This window comes from Carettochelys insculpta, chromosome 18, assembly GCF_033958435.1.
Source record: "Carettochelys insculpta isolate YL-2023 chromosome 18, ASM3395843v1, whole genome shotgun sequence".
NCBI classification, from domain to species: Eukaryota; Metazoa; Chordata; order Testudines; family Carettochelyidae; genus Carettochelys; species Carettochelys insculpta.
In genome coordinates, this window is record NC_134154.1 from 14,782,180 (window position 1) to 14,798,526 (window position 16,347).

A 16,347-nucleotide genomic window follows, 5' to 3' on the forward strand; every position below is an offset into this window, starting at 1 on the left:
GAAAAACTACTTCACCAGGAGGGTGGTGAAGCACTGGAATGTGTTGCCTAGAGAAGTGGTGGATTCTCCATTCCTAGGTGTTTTTAAGCCCCGACTTGACAAGGTCCTGGCTGGGATGATTTAGTTGGGGTTGATCCTGCTTGAAGCAGGGGACTGGACTAGATGACCTCCTGAGATCCCTTCCAGCCCTTTGATTCTAATACATGTCTCTTATTTTGGAACATCACAGCCACCAACCATGATGGTGATGCCACAAGTCATTTCCCTATGCTACTTCAGCACCACTCAGCTTTTCCAAGGGAACCCCATTTTATACTTTTCTCAAAAAACAGAAGTGTCCCTGAGTGCAGTGATTACTGCAAACATAAGTATATACTAAACTAAGATTGACTGGGCTTTTTCGGTAACTCGATTTAAATCAACCCACCCTGCTGCCAAGCGCTCCCCCATCGACTCCAATACTTCACTAAATGAGGGAGAGCATGAGCTGTCAGTGTACTGTAAGGAAGATACTGGTTGGACCTCTCTATTCCAGAACTCTCTCATTCAGTGAACTCTGCAATATGGCATGATTTTATGACCACTTATCATGAGTTTAGCCACGTTTCCCATGGTCCCATACAGTTTGTTTACAGCTACCAGTCCTGTCTCTCGGCGTTCTATGTTATTTAGTTGGGATTTACCCGTAAATGTCTTCTAAGAGCCCAGTAAGCAGTGGAAGTGTTGGTAATGTGCTAGAAAATATTGACATCCCATCATCCGGCAAATTCTCTCATCTGACACCAGTCAAGTCCCAAGGGTGCCAAACGAGAGAGGCTCAACCTGTACCATGTTAGGCAGACCTAAGTACATTGACTTCACTTATGTTTTTCATGTAGCTGAAATTGTATAACTTGGGCCGATGGACCCAAGTATTATAAACCAGGCTTGAGTCCTCGAAATTTTCTGCCTTCCATTACCTACCCCCTTCCCCATTCCCTCAAGAGAGCTTGAAATATCTTACTTGGTACCTCCCTACTGAATACTCCCTAACTCAGGGGTGAGCAAACTTTTTATGCTGGGCCCCACTTTTCATCCCTGCCATCAGCAGCAGCACCCACCCTCCTAATGTAATCCAAACCGATGGAAATTTTGCTTATGCTCACGTTAAAGAAAAAAAAATCTTTTAGCTTATGTAAGAAAACAAGTCTGTAGAACATAAAAACTATAGATCAGTACATAAATGTGAATACGCACACATAAAAACAGTAACATAGCGCAACATTGTTAGTGAGGTGGATGAACCTGAGACCCAACAGCCAAACATGCTGAGCTCCCCCTTATGAAATTTCATGCCCCTCAGAAGGGGTCCACCTCCCACTTTGTGCACCCATGTCCTATCTCACTACCAGTCCAGCATCACTCATACCAACACCACCAAAAGTTGTAGCATAGAGCGATCCCGGATCTTTTTACCCATCTGTCAGTCAGCCCTGCTCAGAACAGGGTCAAGATCCCTGCGGCCTGTGCACACTCCAGCTTTCAGCAGGCAAGCACAAACAGAGCTGTACTGGTGATGAACGACAGGCATGTTGCCCACGTAGACAGAGCCTGGAAAGTTAAGCCATCTAAGACTAACTCTCATTTTAATATGAACTGAATTTTTTTTCCTTAAAAGTATTTTGGATTAATAGTATGAAGACTGACTCAATTTTCAGAAGCCGAACAGTACTAATAACAGCTCATTTGTTCTAGAAAAGAAAAAAAAATGTACAGAGATGAAACATACCCAGTAAAGGAGCACTCAGACTCCTGACTGTCTGCAAGTAGCAGAGAGGAAACAGTTAAAGCCCCTCTGTATTACAGCACAGCCATGCCAAGAAACAGTCAAATAGCAACAGCCACTTCACCTCCATAAAACTCTTTCATACCTTTACTGTGATTAACTAGAGGCATTACAGCACAATGCATTGGAAACTTGTCTCACTTACAGCAAGATTTTCATGTACATTAGCGATCAGAATGCAAGCCTTCCCTACTGTATTTCAAAGCCTTATTTAAAAAGTCACTGAGCTTGATATTAGAGCTCAGCCCATGGATTCAGTTTTGCTGATACTGTATACAGCTTGCTCTGAGCAGGGCACACCTATTCACTCCCACACTAAGGATACCTGAACCAAGTTCCTCCTCTCCCAAATCACTGTGACAAAGAAGTCCTGTGGCACCTTATCGACTAACAGATATTTAGACTAACAGACATATAGGCTAACAAATGTTAGTCGATAAGGTGCCATAGGACTACTTGTTATTTTTGAAGATACAGACTAACTCAGCTGCCTCTCTGATATGTGACAAAGAAGGATCTTTAGAAAAGTTTGAACAAGCTTCCTGCAGTAATCTTTATCTAACAGGCTCACTTCAGATGCTCCATGCATGCAGTAAAACACCAAATGCAGCAAACTCGACAGCCCCAACAACAGAGTGGGAAGGAGAAATTTTGGTCAAAGTCAGTAAGATAAATCGCTAAATTTAAATTAACTGGAATAAGCTATACCAATATAAGTATCTGCGTAATGGTACAATTATGTCTACTACAGGGTTACATCACTTCAACTCTATCAGTTTCTAACTTTTGTGTGGTATAAAACATTTGTGTTGACCAGATCTTACACAGAATTCAGTTTCAGTAAATATTAGGCTGAGAGTGCTAATAGTGCTCTAAACAACCTCACAATTTTGCATTGTGCTTTTCCTGAACACATCATTATGAGAAAGACACGGTCTCTCTCATTTTTTCAGATAGCTAAGATAAATGGTAAAACTCATCTATCACTACCATACAGGAAGAGACAATGGACTTTTTATTGGCTACTTTATTACAAGTCAAATGCACGTTAACTGGAACTACTAAGATTTATTTATTTGCAAATAGGATGCTGTCAGACTTGTTTTTACATAAACATCCCCTTAGACTATTAAATGTTAAAGAATATAAAATCATATTTACCTTTCACTACATATACTGTTAAAATTTTTCCCTTTGTTTGCAGAATACAAATAGACTGGTCAGTTGCATTTTTGTTTGAAGTCAGTTGGTCAGTTTTACCTACATTCTTTCACACCATGTAAAATACTGAAGTGTTGCAGGAGAACATTTGTAATTTTCTAATGAAAATATGCATTAAAACTTCTCCATTGCCCATAAGTTCTGAGAAAGAGACTGTCATATTGAATTTGGACCTCTCACACAGCAAACTGCAAAACTCCTCTTTATCTGCCTCCCAGGATGAAGGAATGTGTTGACTCAAAGGCATCTGGTTTCAAATAATCTAAAAAAATTCATAACTCAGTTCAATAATCCCTCTTTTCTTCTGACGAATCTACAAATACAGTAAGTAGCACTTATTCAGGTAATACCATAACTAACATAACTAATGCACTTTCTTGAAGTAGTTACACCTCATTACAATACATAATCACTCCTGTTGAATGATCCACTCACATGTAACAGCACGGCCATTTATTTCCCTGTGTACAGCTATGTGATCACATCCACTGCTGAGGTACAGAGTCCTAATAGGGACAGCAGGGTTGGATTCTTACTCATTACTAGGTGCAAATTATAATCAGGTTTTGCACAGGTTAAGGATTTGTCTATGCTGCACCTCTGTAGTGCTTAGTGAAGACATTACTTACGCTGAGAGGAGAGCGTCTTCTGTCGACATAGTTACTCCACTTCCCTGAGAGGCAGTAACTACTCCAATGGGAGAAGCGCTTGCACCACCTCTACCAGGAATTCAGTTAGCATAACTGTGTTGCTTCAGAGTGTGCATTTTTCAGACCCATCAGAGATGTAATTATACCAAAAGAAGCCCCTAGTGTAAACTAAGCCTACATTTTCCCCCCTCACAGTGGTGCGTAAAGCGCATAAAATTAAGTGAATGCTTAAGTCCTTCCAGAATTGGAGCACTAACTTATTTTATTTTTTAGATGCAGTGTTAAGTGGGCAACCATATTTTTAAAGGAAGGTATGCAAAAGAACACAATGCTTCCAGAAAGGAAGTAATAAATAATGCTATAATATAGCCTGACTGTTTGCAAGCTTCAAGAAGAAAAGAATGTGCATTTCAGTCAGCTGCACTCTGATGAGCACCTGAAAGCAACCTACCAGGAAATCAGAAGCACAAATCTCTGTTCCCTTCTGATTATTTTACGGTGTCTAAAAATTATTTGAAAGTATTCCACTTTCAAAGGAATTTTTTCCTTGCTTTGTAAACTCCTTTACAGGCTGAGGCAAACGTTTTCTGAGACCACTCATCATTTAGCTGAAGGGGCAGAAGTGGTCCTTTTTTAACAAAGTTCTCTCTTTTCCAAAGAAGAGGTTAGTCAGTTGAGTCAAAAAGGTGCTTATAACCCCTCTCTCAAAACTCTATCAAGTTTGTTTAAAAACGTGTTCTGCTCTCTGCTGCTGGTGCTTCTTTTACGAACTCTGTAGTCACTTCAGAGATTTTCCGACGTGGACATGACCTTAATTTGTAATGTAAAAAAAATAAGCAACAGAATGACCTTTGGCCTCGGTCTACATCATAAAGGAGAAAGACGACGCAAGCATATTATACAAACTCTATGAGTCACCTTAAGTTGATTCACCTATTGCTCTGTAAGGGTTGTCACAATAAGTTTATTTAGCTCAAAATAAAAAATAAAAAGACAATATCAGTTGAGTATTTCAAAAATTCAAAGCTAATCTGCCTAATAGTATCAGACAGTGAAATCTTAGCTGTACCAACATACAGTTCCCTCGAGTGACATTTACTTCAAATTGCAATGGTATTACAGAGTTGTCATCTAAGAACTCTGAAGACAGAATGGGGATCCAATAAAGTTGGGTGTTCAGCACTTCAATTGTTCCAATTTGAGGACAGCCCAAAAAAAATCACTTATAGAAATGGCAGAAACCAAAGTGTCTTCATCTATGTCAAAATGTTATGCACATGTTGCCAAATCTTGAGTTAGAATAGTATTCTGCACAGTAATATCCAAATATGCTCACGTAATGCAACTCACTTTGCTTTTACAATTCTTATTCTCAGGGACATCACCAAAGAAAGCTACTTATTACAGGAATGCTAGAGATGGGAAATCCAGAAGCAAAGTGAGTGTGCTGATTTCCATGCCAACAGTCCTATTCTGCTTTCAGATCACAACTATTCCTGGCAAGGTATGTGCCCACCTTCTGTGGACAAAATTAAGCTTTGGGGTGAGTTCCTGTGTGAATAGTAGGTTATTTTCTCTCAGTTCTTTGGAAACAGTACAGTGACTACTGCCGTCCACTTTTTACAGATATGAGCAATATCAGTTCTTACTTTTGAAAAAAATCCATAGAAGACAATCCTTACAATCAAAGCAGATTTTTCACATTCCTCTGGAAAAACAATTATAGTTATCCTGCTTTTTAAAAAAATCCCGACAGCACACTGCCACAAAAACAAAGAAGTGAAGATAAGTTTGCAGTTAAAGCAAAAGTCAAACACACCTAAGTGGTTTCTTAAGAAGAAAATTTTTAAGAAACGTAATCCCTCAAAAATCTGACTTCATAAATTGTCATGAGGCAACTAAGCACCCAACTTTAAACGTATGCAAAAGACTTTATTGCATCACGGTCCAAAACATAAGATATGATCACAAATCAAGGGTTACACAGCTAGGTCAGTGGAACTAACACAAAACCTTTGGAACAGGAAGTTAAATGCACATTTTTTCTTACAATTGAAACATCAGAGCAGCAGAAATAGCATAGCGTACAACACACTTGTGGAAACAACCTTATCAATACAGAAGCTAAAGGAAGATCAAGCACTTATAGATTCTACCCAGAAATTTAATACCACAAATATGCTGTCCAACTACTTGTTAGGTGGAAGTGCAACCCCTAACAAGTAACCTGCCTTGTTTCTCTTTTAGATCCCTTTGGAAAGAAAGATGTGGGAAAACTAGCACATTGGTCTCTGCCCTGAAGAGGCTGTCTACTGCTTGTGGCCCCAAACCAGCAAACACTTACATGCATGCAGCCTAATTAACTTCAGGGGGACTATGAACTTGTGTGAAATTAAGCACAAGTCTATTCTTTTCCGAATTGGGAGCTATGTTTGTGCAACACCTACCACATAGGAGTCCTGATCCCAGATGGGTTATCTAGGAGCTATGATAATGTAAATCAAAAATCACAAACCTTTCATACAGCATTCCCCAGCTTTGTAATGTCAATAATAAAAGCCAAAATAAAAACAAACCACACAAAGGTACAACATTTACAATGGCTTTGATTGAACAACTGGACTCAAAGATCTCATTCATTTACATTCTGATGAAGTTCCCTCTTTAGTACTGCTTTTATACTTGAAAGAAACAGCTATGATCAGAGAGAGCCCCTTAAATACAGACTCATTCATCTGGTTTTTCTCAGTGTGATTCACCCATCACCTTCAAGAATGATTAGTATTGTAATTTTATTTAAATTAAATTACACATATAAATAAATAGAGAAAGAGAGAGAGAAATATCACATATACATATCTATTCATTTCAGGATGTAGTTCAAAATTCCCCTCTGGTTTTAAACAGCCCCAGAAGGACTTTATTCTTCCTCCTTTACCAACTCTCTCTCATTTTTTCTCTCCCAGTTCATATGTTACTGAGCTCACAATCACATCATCACTGGTGCAAGAACTTCCTTTCAAACTAACATTCCTGAAGTTCATGATATAATTCTAGCTATTTCAGTCTCGAGATATTAGAAGTAAGAAGGATGAGGGAATATCTTTTACTGGATCAACTTCTGTTGATGAAAGAGAGAAGCTTTTGAGCCAAAAGAAGACCTCTGTGCCTCAAAAAAGGTCTCTCTCTCTCACTTTCTGTAGCTGTCCATCTTATACCATCTCTTCACTGACTCTCTCAAATTAAAACATTTATCTCACTTGTTTTACCTGCTACTTAAGTCCTGCCACTATTTCTTGTAAACTTTCAAAAAATTTTTGAATTCTTTTGAATGGTTTGTAAGCTGAATTTTAACCTCGGTTTGAGTAGAGATTTGTACTACAGGTGGAGAACATTAAAGTACAGGTAATAAGCAGAGATCATTTCAGATTCTTATGCACAGAGAAAAAAAAAGGGAAGGTTTGTTATTGCTTTTGGTTTTGATGGTAGTTGGATTTTTTTTTCTTTTTTACATTTTCTAAGTTCTCTCTTCAATAAAGGATACCCAGGGCTTGGTATAGGTGACCTGTTCCTAAAATGAAGCCACAAGTAGATACACATACACAGAGTTCGGATACCATGAGGTACCAAATGCCACTGGCAGCATGGCTTAATGAAAATTCGAAGCACTATTCTTAGACCATCAAGAAAAAATTAAAGGAAACCTCAAGTAATTAATCTCTTACAGACAACAGCAAAATTAACCCCTGCAGGGTTCCAACTGCTGACATCTTCAGTTCAACATACAGGAAAAGTATATATCACCCTACATTTACAGGAACATACGGGTGATGAGAACTTTTTTGTTTCAAATAATGTGAAATCCCCTTCCCCACTACAAAAAAGAAAAAGAAAACCCTGCATGCTCCAGACTTCTCCACCAAGAAGTTCTCTCTGACCATACACCAATTTAATTTCCCAGGAGAAGCCCACAATTTAGTTAGTCTATTTAACCTAATCACAGGTCACTGTAAAACCAAATGAAAAACAATGCAAAGTAGCAACAGGAGAAAGGCTCATAATGAAGAACTGCCACATAAACAAACTACTGCTTCTTTTCAGGCTTACAAATGAAAAAAGATAAGACGGCAACATATGCAACCTGACTATTAAAATTCCTGTTTATTCTCTTCTTTGTCCTCAAAGTTTATGATTTTTATTTAAGCAGTCATCACAGAATAATTCTGTAAAAATTTATGCACCGTACAAGATGCTTCTTCTCAAACGCTGGGGAAGACCACCTGTTGTAGTCAAGTACACTACAGAATACTACTCCTTAGTATTCTGAATGATCTTACAGAGTCAGTAATTTATGTGGGCATATGTTATTTTAAAGCAATTTCGTCTTGATAATCCCCTTGGCTTGCTGCTACATTAGAAATCTGCCAGGCATTGTCTTTTGTCAAAAGCAGCACTGCACTTTTGTAAGAGAAAAATTCCCAGAATGTACAGTAAATGTGCGTCTGTTGCTGGAATGTATTAAATGCACAGATCACCAGGGCTTTCAAAAGCACCTCAAGTATGACATGTCTCCCAGTACAACACATGAAAGAAACAAATGAATTCTGCTTACACTATTCTGGATGAGACAATTAAAATCTAAAATGAAGTCCATGTGCTGCTCCCTTGCATGTTGATAAAGACTGCAGAAACTGATTGCTTCTGAAATCTCACTAAGGAATCCAAGGAGACCATCTCATAAAATATCTTCAACAGAGCTCATCTCTAAAGCAGAAATGTTTTCAGAGTTGTGGGGATTTTATTTTTTAATGTCACCTCTCTTCCTCTGAGCTCAATACTATTGCCCAGGTTATTATTTGGTTGATTTGATGGCTAATCTGGTACCATGCACAAAACATGAGAGGTTCTCCCTCCGCTCTTTTGCCCCTGGAGTGACTGTACCATCATTTGAATTACATTTCCCAGTAATGTGCTCATCATGGCAGAAAATTTCCCAAAGAAATGAATTTTACTTTCTTTCCTGACAGCTCTGAGAAACTCAGTGGTTTAATTGGACCTATCTGCTGATGTGTGCTTTACAATGAGCATGCCCAGAAAAAAAAACAAAACAGAACAGACATGTCTAAACCATCTGTTTTAAAGCAACACGAAGTATGGATAGTTTGTTCATTATGAATTCAGACAGATATTAGTTGGTTTAACTGCTAAGATAATATCCCACATCAGTTTCTGCTCATGACTATAAAACACCACCCATTAGCTTATCATAAAAACATTGCAGCATTTACACATTCAATACGGCTCAGCGGACACTTGGCCAAATTTTCATTTTACGTGTACTTGAAAGACAGTTTCCGCAAACCAAAATCTTGCCAGCCTGATTCCAATGTAGATTTACAGGGCATCATGCATGAGAAACAGCATTTGTTCTCAGAAGAGCTCCAGATATTGCTGCTGAGCAGTTGTCCCCTGTCCTATCACCACCACCATATATCCTCTCAGCCATGACTTCCCAAGGAAAATACTGAGGAGTTAGGGATAGAGAGGAAAAATCTAGGGTCAAAAGAGGTGGAAGTTTCTCAAGGTTAAAAGAACCATCTTTATGGTACAAAGGAATTGGATCTAATCACTAGCTACGTGTTACAACAGACTTTATAAAAGATTCTGCTCACAAAGTATGGGTGAGCAGAAAAATTCTGGTAGCAAAAGGTTCACGACCTAGTGGAGAAACAGCCTCTGTTCCAAGAGGTTCACTCTGGAAATAAGGCAGGTTCTTTGGGAAACCTTCTGACAAAAAGTTCACACCCACATATTTAATTAAGAATACTGTGTTGATGTATGAGAGGACTAAGGAAACACATCTAGGATTTTAATTCAGTGTAATCCTTGTTAAGACAGATACTAAAGTGGCAGGAAATCCTAAGTATGAATAAACCACATGTTTTCAGCATGGCACTCTGAATAAAGTGAATGAGGACACCATTATTGCTCATATTTACTGAGAATATGATGAAATATTTTCTTTGATAAATGCCTTTTGATAGCTATTTTCGCCTACCAACTCAAATTTTCCCATCACACACCCACAAAACAAAAATCAAAAGCCACACAAAGTGCTAGCTTGTCATTGCCCCTCAGAGAATATTAAGTTTCCTGCTCTGCTCAATTTAACTCAGACAAGACAAGTAGTATTTGCTCAGCAAATATTGTTTGTAATAAGTTTGACAAGAAATATTTTTGCCAACCTATTAACACCAGAAAAATACGTGCAGTCAATAAGAGATGAAGAATTTGTCCAATTATTTTAAAAACTGGGAATTACAACCAGGGGATTATCATCCATTTAAACATCTCTCTTTTTCCATAAAATGTTCAACATTGGCCATTTCCTAACAGTCTCCTGAGACAGACAAAGTGACATTTTGGCAATACAAATACAAACTTTAAAGGCCTAGAAAAAATAGTCTAAGTATTGACCACACAGATGACAACAAAGCTAGGACAAATAAGCTACACTGCGCCCATCAGATATTTTTTCAGCCACCTAAAATCCTAAACAAACATTTAACTTGCCCTGACTGATATTTGATACTAGTTCCAATGGAAAGCATAGGCTTACCCACACGCTGGCCTACAGCAACTTATGAATAGACAGACATACAAGTGCTCAAGAAAGACATTGGTGTTCATTTGCTATCCCTTGGACCACATACACAGCTCCCCCTCCATGGAAGTTCCTCGAGGGTGACATCAGGATTAATGCACACAGGTAATTTAGAAGAAGAAAGTTAATTGGCATTTACCAGGCAGCGCCTCTCTAACACTTTGCGCCGGTCCCATGTCTCTGCAAGGGACAAATACCACTGCTCTAGACCACCCAGCCTACCGAGAGCCGGGAACCCATCGTATCTCTTACCTCTAAGGCTTCCAAGGTATTGAAGCTGGCTATAGCAAAGCCATCAATTAAATCCTCTTCTTGGGAGCTTGATTCCCGTCTCCTGCGCCTCGGAGGTCTGACATTTCTGGCGGTGGAAGCCTGGTTTTTGGGATTTGTACAGTTCTGGCTTGTATTTTCCTTGCCGGGGCTCTGCTCCTTTTCGGATGCCGAGGAAGGACTCTGATTTCGGGGATCTCTGGCAGTAGCTTCCCTCCTCCTCACGCGGTCCCTTTGGGACCTTGATCTCCTGCTCTGCCGGATTTTCCCATCCATTTCCAAAAAAGAAACAGCCCAAGGGCCGGGGGAGATCAACAAAAATTCACACCCCCTTCCTTACTCACCGCTCCCCCCCAGCCCTAAAATGCCTCCTGTTCAGAGCCTCGGATCCGGAGAGGTGATAATCCACAGAGCCAGGCTGGGGCGGGGGCGGCTGGGGAGAGGAGAAAAAAATTAAATCCACGGGATGACCTTGACCGAATCCCCCCGCCGGGAAAAACAAACCTGCGGGTGGGGGAAAAAAAGCCCGGCCCCTCTCGGGCTCCCGGCGGCTGCAGCAGACAGAGATCCAGGGAGCTCGACCCGGCTCGGGATAATCCAGCGGCGGCGGCTCTGTGCCCCCGCCCCCGGGGCAGCGACCGGCTCTGGCCCGCGAGCCGATCCGGCGCTCCGGCGGCCGCGGGGGGCGCGGGGTGGCGACACGCTCACTCGCGCCGCAACTTTGTTGCAATGAAGAGAGAGAAAATCCCGGTGCAGCCCCCGCCCGCCGCCGACGCCGCCGCCTGCAGCCCCTCCTGCCGGGCACGGCTGGCCGCCCGCCCGCCCGCGGCACGGCCCCCGGCTGCCCCCGCCCGCCGCCGCCGGAGCACGCACACCCCCCTCCCCAGCCCGGCCGCCCCCGGCACTGCCCCGGCCCCGGCTGGCGTCTCAGTCGGCGCTGCCCGGATTCCGCTCCATTCTCCCCGAGCTGGGACGAGGAGCACCGCCCGGCCGGCCGCGCATGAGCAGGGCTGCCAGCTGCGCGTCAGGCCCCGGCGCAGGCCCGGCCGTGCCCCGCCTCCCCCGCCGGGAGCCCCCCGCCTCCCCCGGCCCGAGCCCCGCGGCGTCCTGCCCTCCCGCCAGCCTGGAGCCGGGGGCACAGCGCCTCCGCCGCCCCCAGCCCGGGAGCCCCCGCCGCCACTCTCTGCCCGCAACCCCCAGCCCGGGGCCCGGGCGCAGCCCCTCCGCTGCCCCCAGCCTGGAAGCCTGAGACCCCCCCCCCCCGCCACCCTCAGCCCAGGGGTACAGACCCTTCCACCATCCCCAGCACAAACCTTGGGGATCTTCCCCCTCAGACCAGGACCCGAGGCACAGCCTCCCCTGCTACCCCCAGTCTAGCACCCAAGGGCACTGCCCCTCCAGCCAACCCCCCAGCCCAGGACCCCATGGAGCTTCCCCCACAGGCTTCTTCCACCCCTCAGAGCAGGGCCCTGGGACACAGCCCCTCCTGCCACCCCCAGCCCAGAACCTCAGGGAGCTTCCCCCATCCAGGAAAGGGGCAGCTTCTTCCAGCCCAGAACCAGAACTCTCCTGCCCAGATCCTTGCAGATCTTCCCCACCAGCCCAGAAACCTGGGACTATTCCCTGCAACCCCTCATCCCAGACCCTGGGGACCTCTCCATCTTAATGACACCCACCCTCACCTCCCTAGCCCTGACCCCTGGGAACTTCCTCTATACTCAGGTTCCTTTAGCCTCCTGCAGTCTAGTACGCCACAATTTTCCCTTCAGACCCCAACTCAGCCTAGATCCCACCTGCTCCCCCTTATTCCTCTAGGCCAGAGTAGGAGATGCTTCTCCCTGCTCTGTTTCTCCTTCTGCAGCTGTTTCCCTGCAGAGCTATATCTTTCCCCTGACCCTGTTTGTCTCCGGCCCCCCTAGTTTTAGGATGTCTCCATGTGCTCCATACAGCTTCCCCCACCCTGCTCTCTGCTCCCCACATGTACACTCTTTGTTCCCTCTCTGCTGTTCCTTCTATCCACCTGCTCTCACCTTCTCCCTGTGCTGCTCACACTCTGCTCCACTTGTGGTCCAGTGTTCCCACTCTTCACCTCTTACCCCAACTTCCCCTATTTGCTGTTCTGTTAACCCCCTATTTCCTGCCCCATTGCTTGGCTGTTGTCTGTACCCATGCCCCTAGTCTCACATGTTCTGACCTATGTTCTGTGGTGCACCATCAGGCAACCTATTTGTCAGGTTCAGCTTTGCCACAGATACAGCTTTTCCACTACGACATCCAGGTTCCGCCTGGGGCTGCTCCTTGTCCCATTCTTAGTAGTGGAATGAATTTATCAAAGGGAGACCAAAAGATGAGTCTGAAGAAAAACCTGTGAGGATCACCCAGTGCTCTAAGGCAAACTTTCAGGAAACCTGTGGAATAATTCACCAGAGGATGTGATGGAAGCCACAAAAACATCCCATCCGACATCCTTGCACCCATGCACAAGATCTGAGGAAGTCAAACATGAGAAAGAGTGTCTTCTCTTCAGACTAATGAGACTGGCACCTGGCTGAGGAACACCCCTTTTAGGAGGCTGTAAGTGGGGTCTGTATATTTTTTGAGCTTTCCTCAAAGTCCTCATATTCCATCCTGCTCTAAACACAGCAGTGAAGCAACCAGAAGCAATGTGTCTGTTCTCAGACATGGCTGATGTTGCCATTCCTTCCCAGTCCCAACAAGGCCATAAGTGCGTAGCCACAGCCTGGATGTGGCCTATTTAAACCACAAAGGTGACATAAAATGACTTTAAAGTCACCCTTTTTAAAACAATGCACAGATCTAGTTTAGAAATGTCAAATAAAAATTTTCTAAATAATGGGCAGAAGATCTTTGTTTACTTTTAGGCTGCTTAATGCACTGCACACCTCTGTCATGCTGTATTGATGTCATCTGTCCCTTAATAAAATCTTAATAATCATTTATGTGTTAATTAAGCAAGGAAGATAGCTAAATCTAACAACTTCTTTCGGTAATTACAGGCTTGTGGAAACTGCTTGCTTTAGCTTTGCTAGACAAACTGCACAGTTTGGACAGATTATTTCTCCCTCATCTGTATCTTTAAAAGACTTAAGTCTGTAAAATTAGAAATCTTTGGCATTTTAAGGATTACGCTGAGGCTTGTATAGTGGTCATCAATAAAGGATGTCAATTTGAATATCGCAAGGAAAGTACAGTAATAGAAGTTTAATATCTGTGTTTGTTTTACAAAGACTCAGTTTCCAGACCAGACCTTTTAGATTGGACCCATATAAGTTATTTTTACGTGTGCAGCCTTGCCCCCCTCATTTTAAAAAATAATTTGCATCCTGTTCTTGCAGGAGTGCATTGTCATAAAGGTATATAAATAACAGGTGAGTTTAACATTTTGTCTTAGCAGTGATGGTTACAATTGTATTTTTAAAACACCTGTCATTTAGAGTAAACACTTTCATATCCGGCATTTGGTAATTCAGAATTGTCAAATAACTGGCATTTTAAATTTGTTATGTTTTCCAGAAGTACAGTACAGTGAAAGTAAATACAAATAATACAGCAAATGCAGTATAAGTTTACAGTGTACAGTTCTACTGCTGTTGGTAAATAAAGTAATCTGCATGCATTTTTGTTTGTTTCTTAATGTCTAATCTTGTTTTACTTTAGTGTTACGCGTTGCTAGGTACACCTCTCTGTTATGCAGAATACTGGAATATCTAGCAACTTCCGGGGCTGCCGGATATGAAAGCGTTTACTGTATATGCTTTTTTATTTGGCTTCTGTTCACTTTTGCTGGTGAGCAAGGGTAGTGGAAATTGTCTGCGCAGTTCCTTGCATTTGTCACTGTGACTTGTCACCAAAATTCTCATCCCAGTTATGTATTTACTTGTATGGGCTTGATGCTGCAGCAGTTTTTACCTGAATTTGCCTTCTCAGGAAAATTATGCAGAACTGATCTAACATTCACAATTCAGCAGTGGTCAAAATGATTGTAAGAAAACCCACCTACCTGCAAGAATACCTTTATTATGTTTATGGGAAAACCATAATTTATACAGACAGGTTAGCCAATGAAATTAACAAAATCAAACATCAAGACATGGATTTTAAATATCTCTAGCTCAGTTGTGTCTTTTCCCCCAACCAAGTCAATTTAATATTTTCAATAGGAGACATGTCTACCATGATTTTTGTGCATCTACATAATGATATTCATCATAGAACTGAGTGAATGATAATGGATCAGAGGGAATGAAAACAGATGGATGTTAAAACAGACAATTCTGCACCATGATCCTGGAAGCTTTCCACCACTGTTCTGTTCATTCAGTTTTATAATTGTATTAGACATTCCAACAATAGAGAGGCCTTCACTAATTCTGAATTTTCTGAAAAGAAACCTTTTAGGCTATAGCTCTTTTGGTACACGGACCATGAGAACCAAATTTGCGTTCGTTTAAGGGGGTGAAACTCCATCAAATGGAAGTTAATGTAAAAGATTTGAGAAGAGGGAAGATGGCATCACTGAGGCAAGAAAAAAAGCCTTTGTGACTGCATTTTGGGTAGACTGGAAACATTCAAATGTCTCTGAGACAGAAACATCTGAAGCCTGGCTTTCACAGTGGAAATTTACACTTGTGCATTATAGATGTAACCTACGATAGATAAACCTGTTAACATCAGCAGTGCAATTGGACTGATTTTCAATTTTCAGCAATCTCGGTACATATAAGCTTAACCCTATGTATAATACAAGCAGTGTTCCCTCTAATTTTTCCATCCATGGACAGAATGCAGTTTGTTAGGTGCACCAAGTCATGTACAGATGTGCACCACCAACAGAAACAGCTGGTGCCCACTGTGGGTGGCTGTGGGTGCTCTGCTGCACAGTGGGAGGCACTTGAATCTCTCTTGGGTGGTCAGCCAAGTGCTCAGCTTACGGGAAATGCTGAACACAAGCTACATGAGTCAATGGATACTGACCTGTGTCACGTATACAATCTCATCTGTACCAGGTGACTACAACATGGAAAGAAAGATCAAATATCTTAGCAGATCTACTTTCTTACAATATTGATAGCAATATTTGATGTGCACACTTAGGCTTGGTCCATATTAGGCAGGTAAGTCAACGCAGACATTCAATTCTAGCTACAGCAAGTGCATCGCTAGAATTGATTTATGTGCCATCAACTTACCTGGCCATCCACACAGAGTGAGGTGGACAAGAGACACTCTCCCATCGACCTCCCTTTCACCTCACGATAGTGAGGAGTACAGGGGTTGACTGCTGACCCCATATAATTCGATTTCATGTGTTTCGACCAGACAGACATGCAAAATGAAGCTCCGGAAGATCAACCTTTATTGTCACAGCCCTTATTGTCACAGGTTCTAAGGTTGCCGCTCACTATGCCTTTGCTTTCAAAAGATCAAATACAAGACCACTGCACAAACCCTGAGAAGGCAGAGCATGGAACAGCAGAGCAGCACCTACTGTTGTAGCAAAACATGGTCATCCTGTCCTTGTCTGATCCAGGATCAAGTCTCACAACAGCTTGTGCCACTGACAATGAGAATGCTGCATTCTGGTCTAGAGTGCATGGGGCCCAATTCTCAAATGCTGCGTTCCCTTACTTAGGACAGGAATAGAGGGGATGGGAGAGGAGAAGAGAAAAGTGTTGTTAGGCAACTGTTGTGCTCCC

The 16,347-nt window shown here is 42.5% G+C and overlaps 1 protein-coding gene across 11 annotated transcripts in view; it reads right to left on the bottom strand.

The window, feature by feature from the left end:
• The window catches only part of FBRSL1 (fibrosin like 1), an 866,837-nt gene extending 855,406 nt beyond the window's left edge, over positions 1-11,431 (bottom strand). For all 11 annotated transcript variants that reach the window (XM_075012787.1, XM_075012779.1, XM_075012788.1 and 8 more), the window contains exon 1: positions 10,613-11,431. In XM_075012787.1, coding sequence (XP_074868888.1) covers positions 10,613-10,906 — 294 coding nt within the window. In that variant the 5' untranslated portion in view covers positions 10,907-11,431. The remainder of the gene's footprint in view (positions 1-10,612) is intronic.
• Between the last annotated feature and the right edge of the window lie 4,916 nt (positions 11,432-16,347).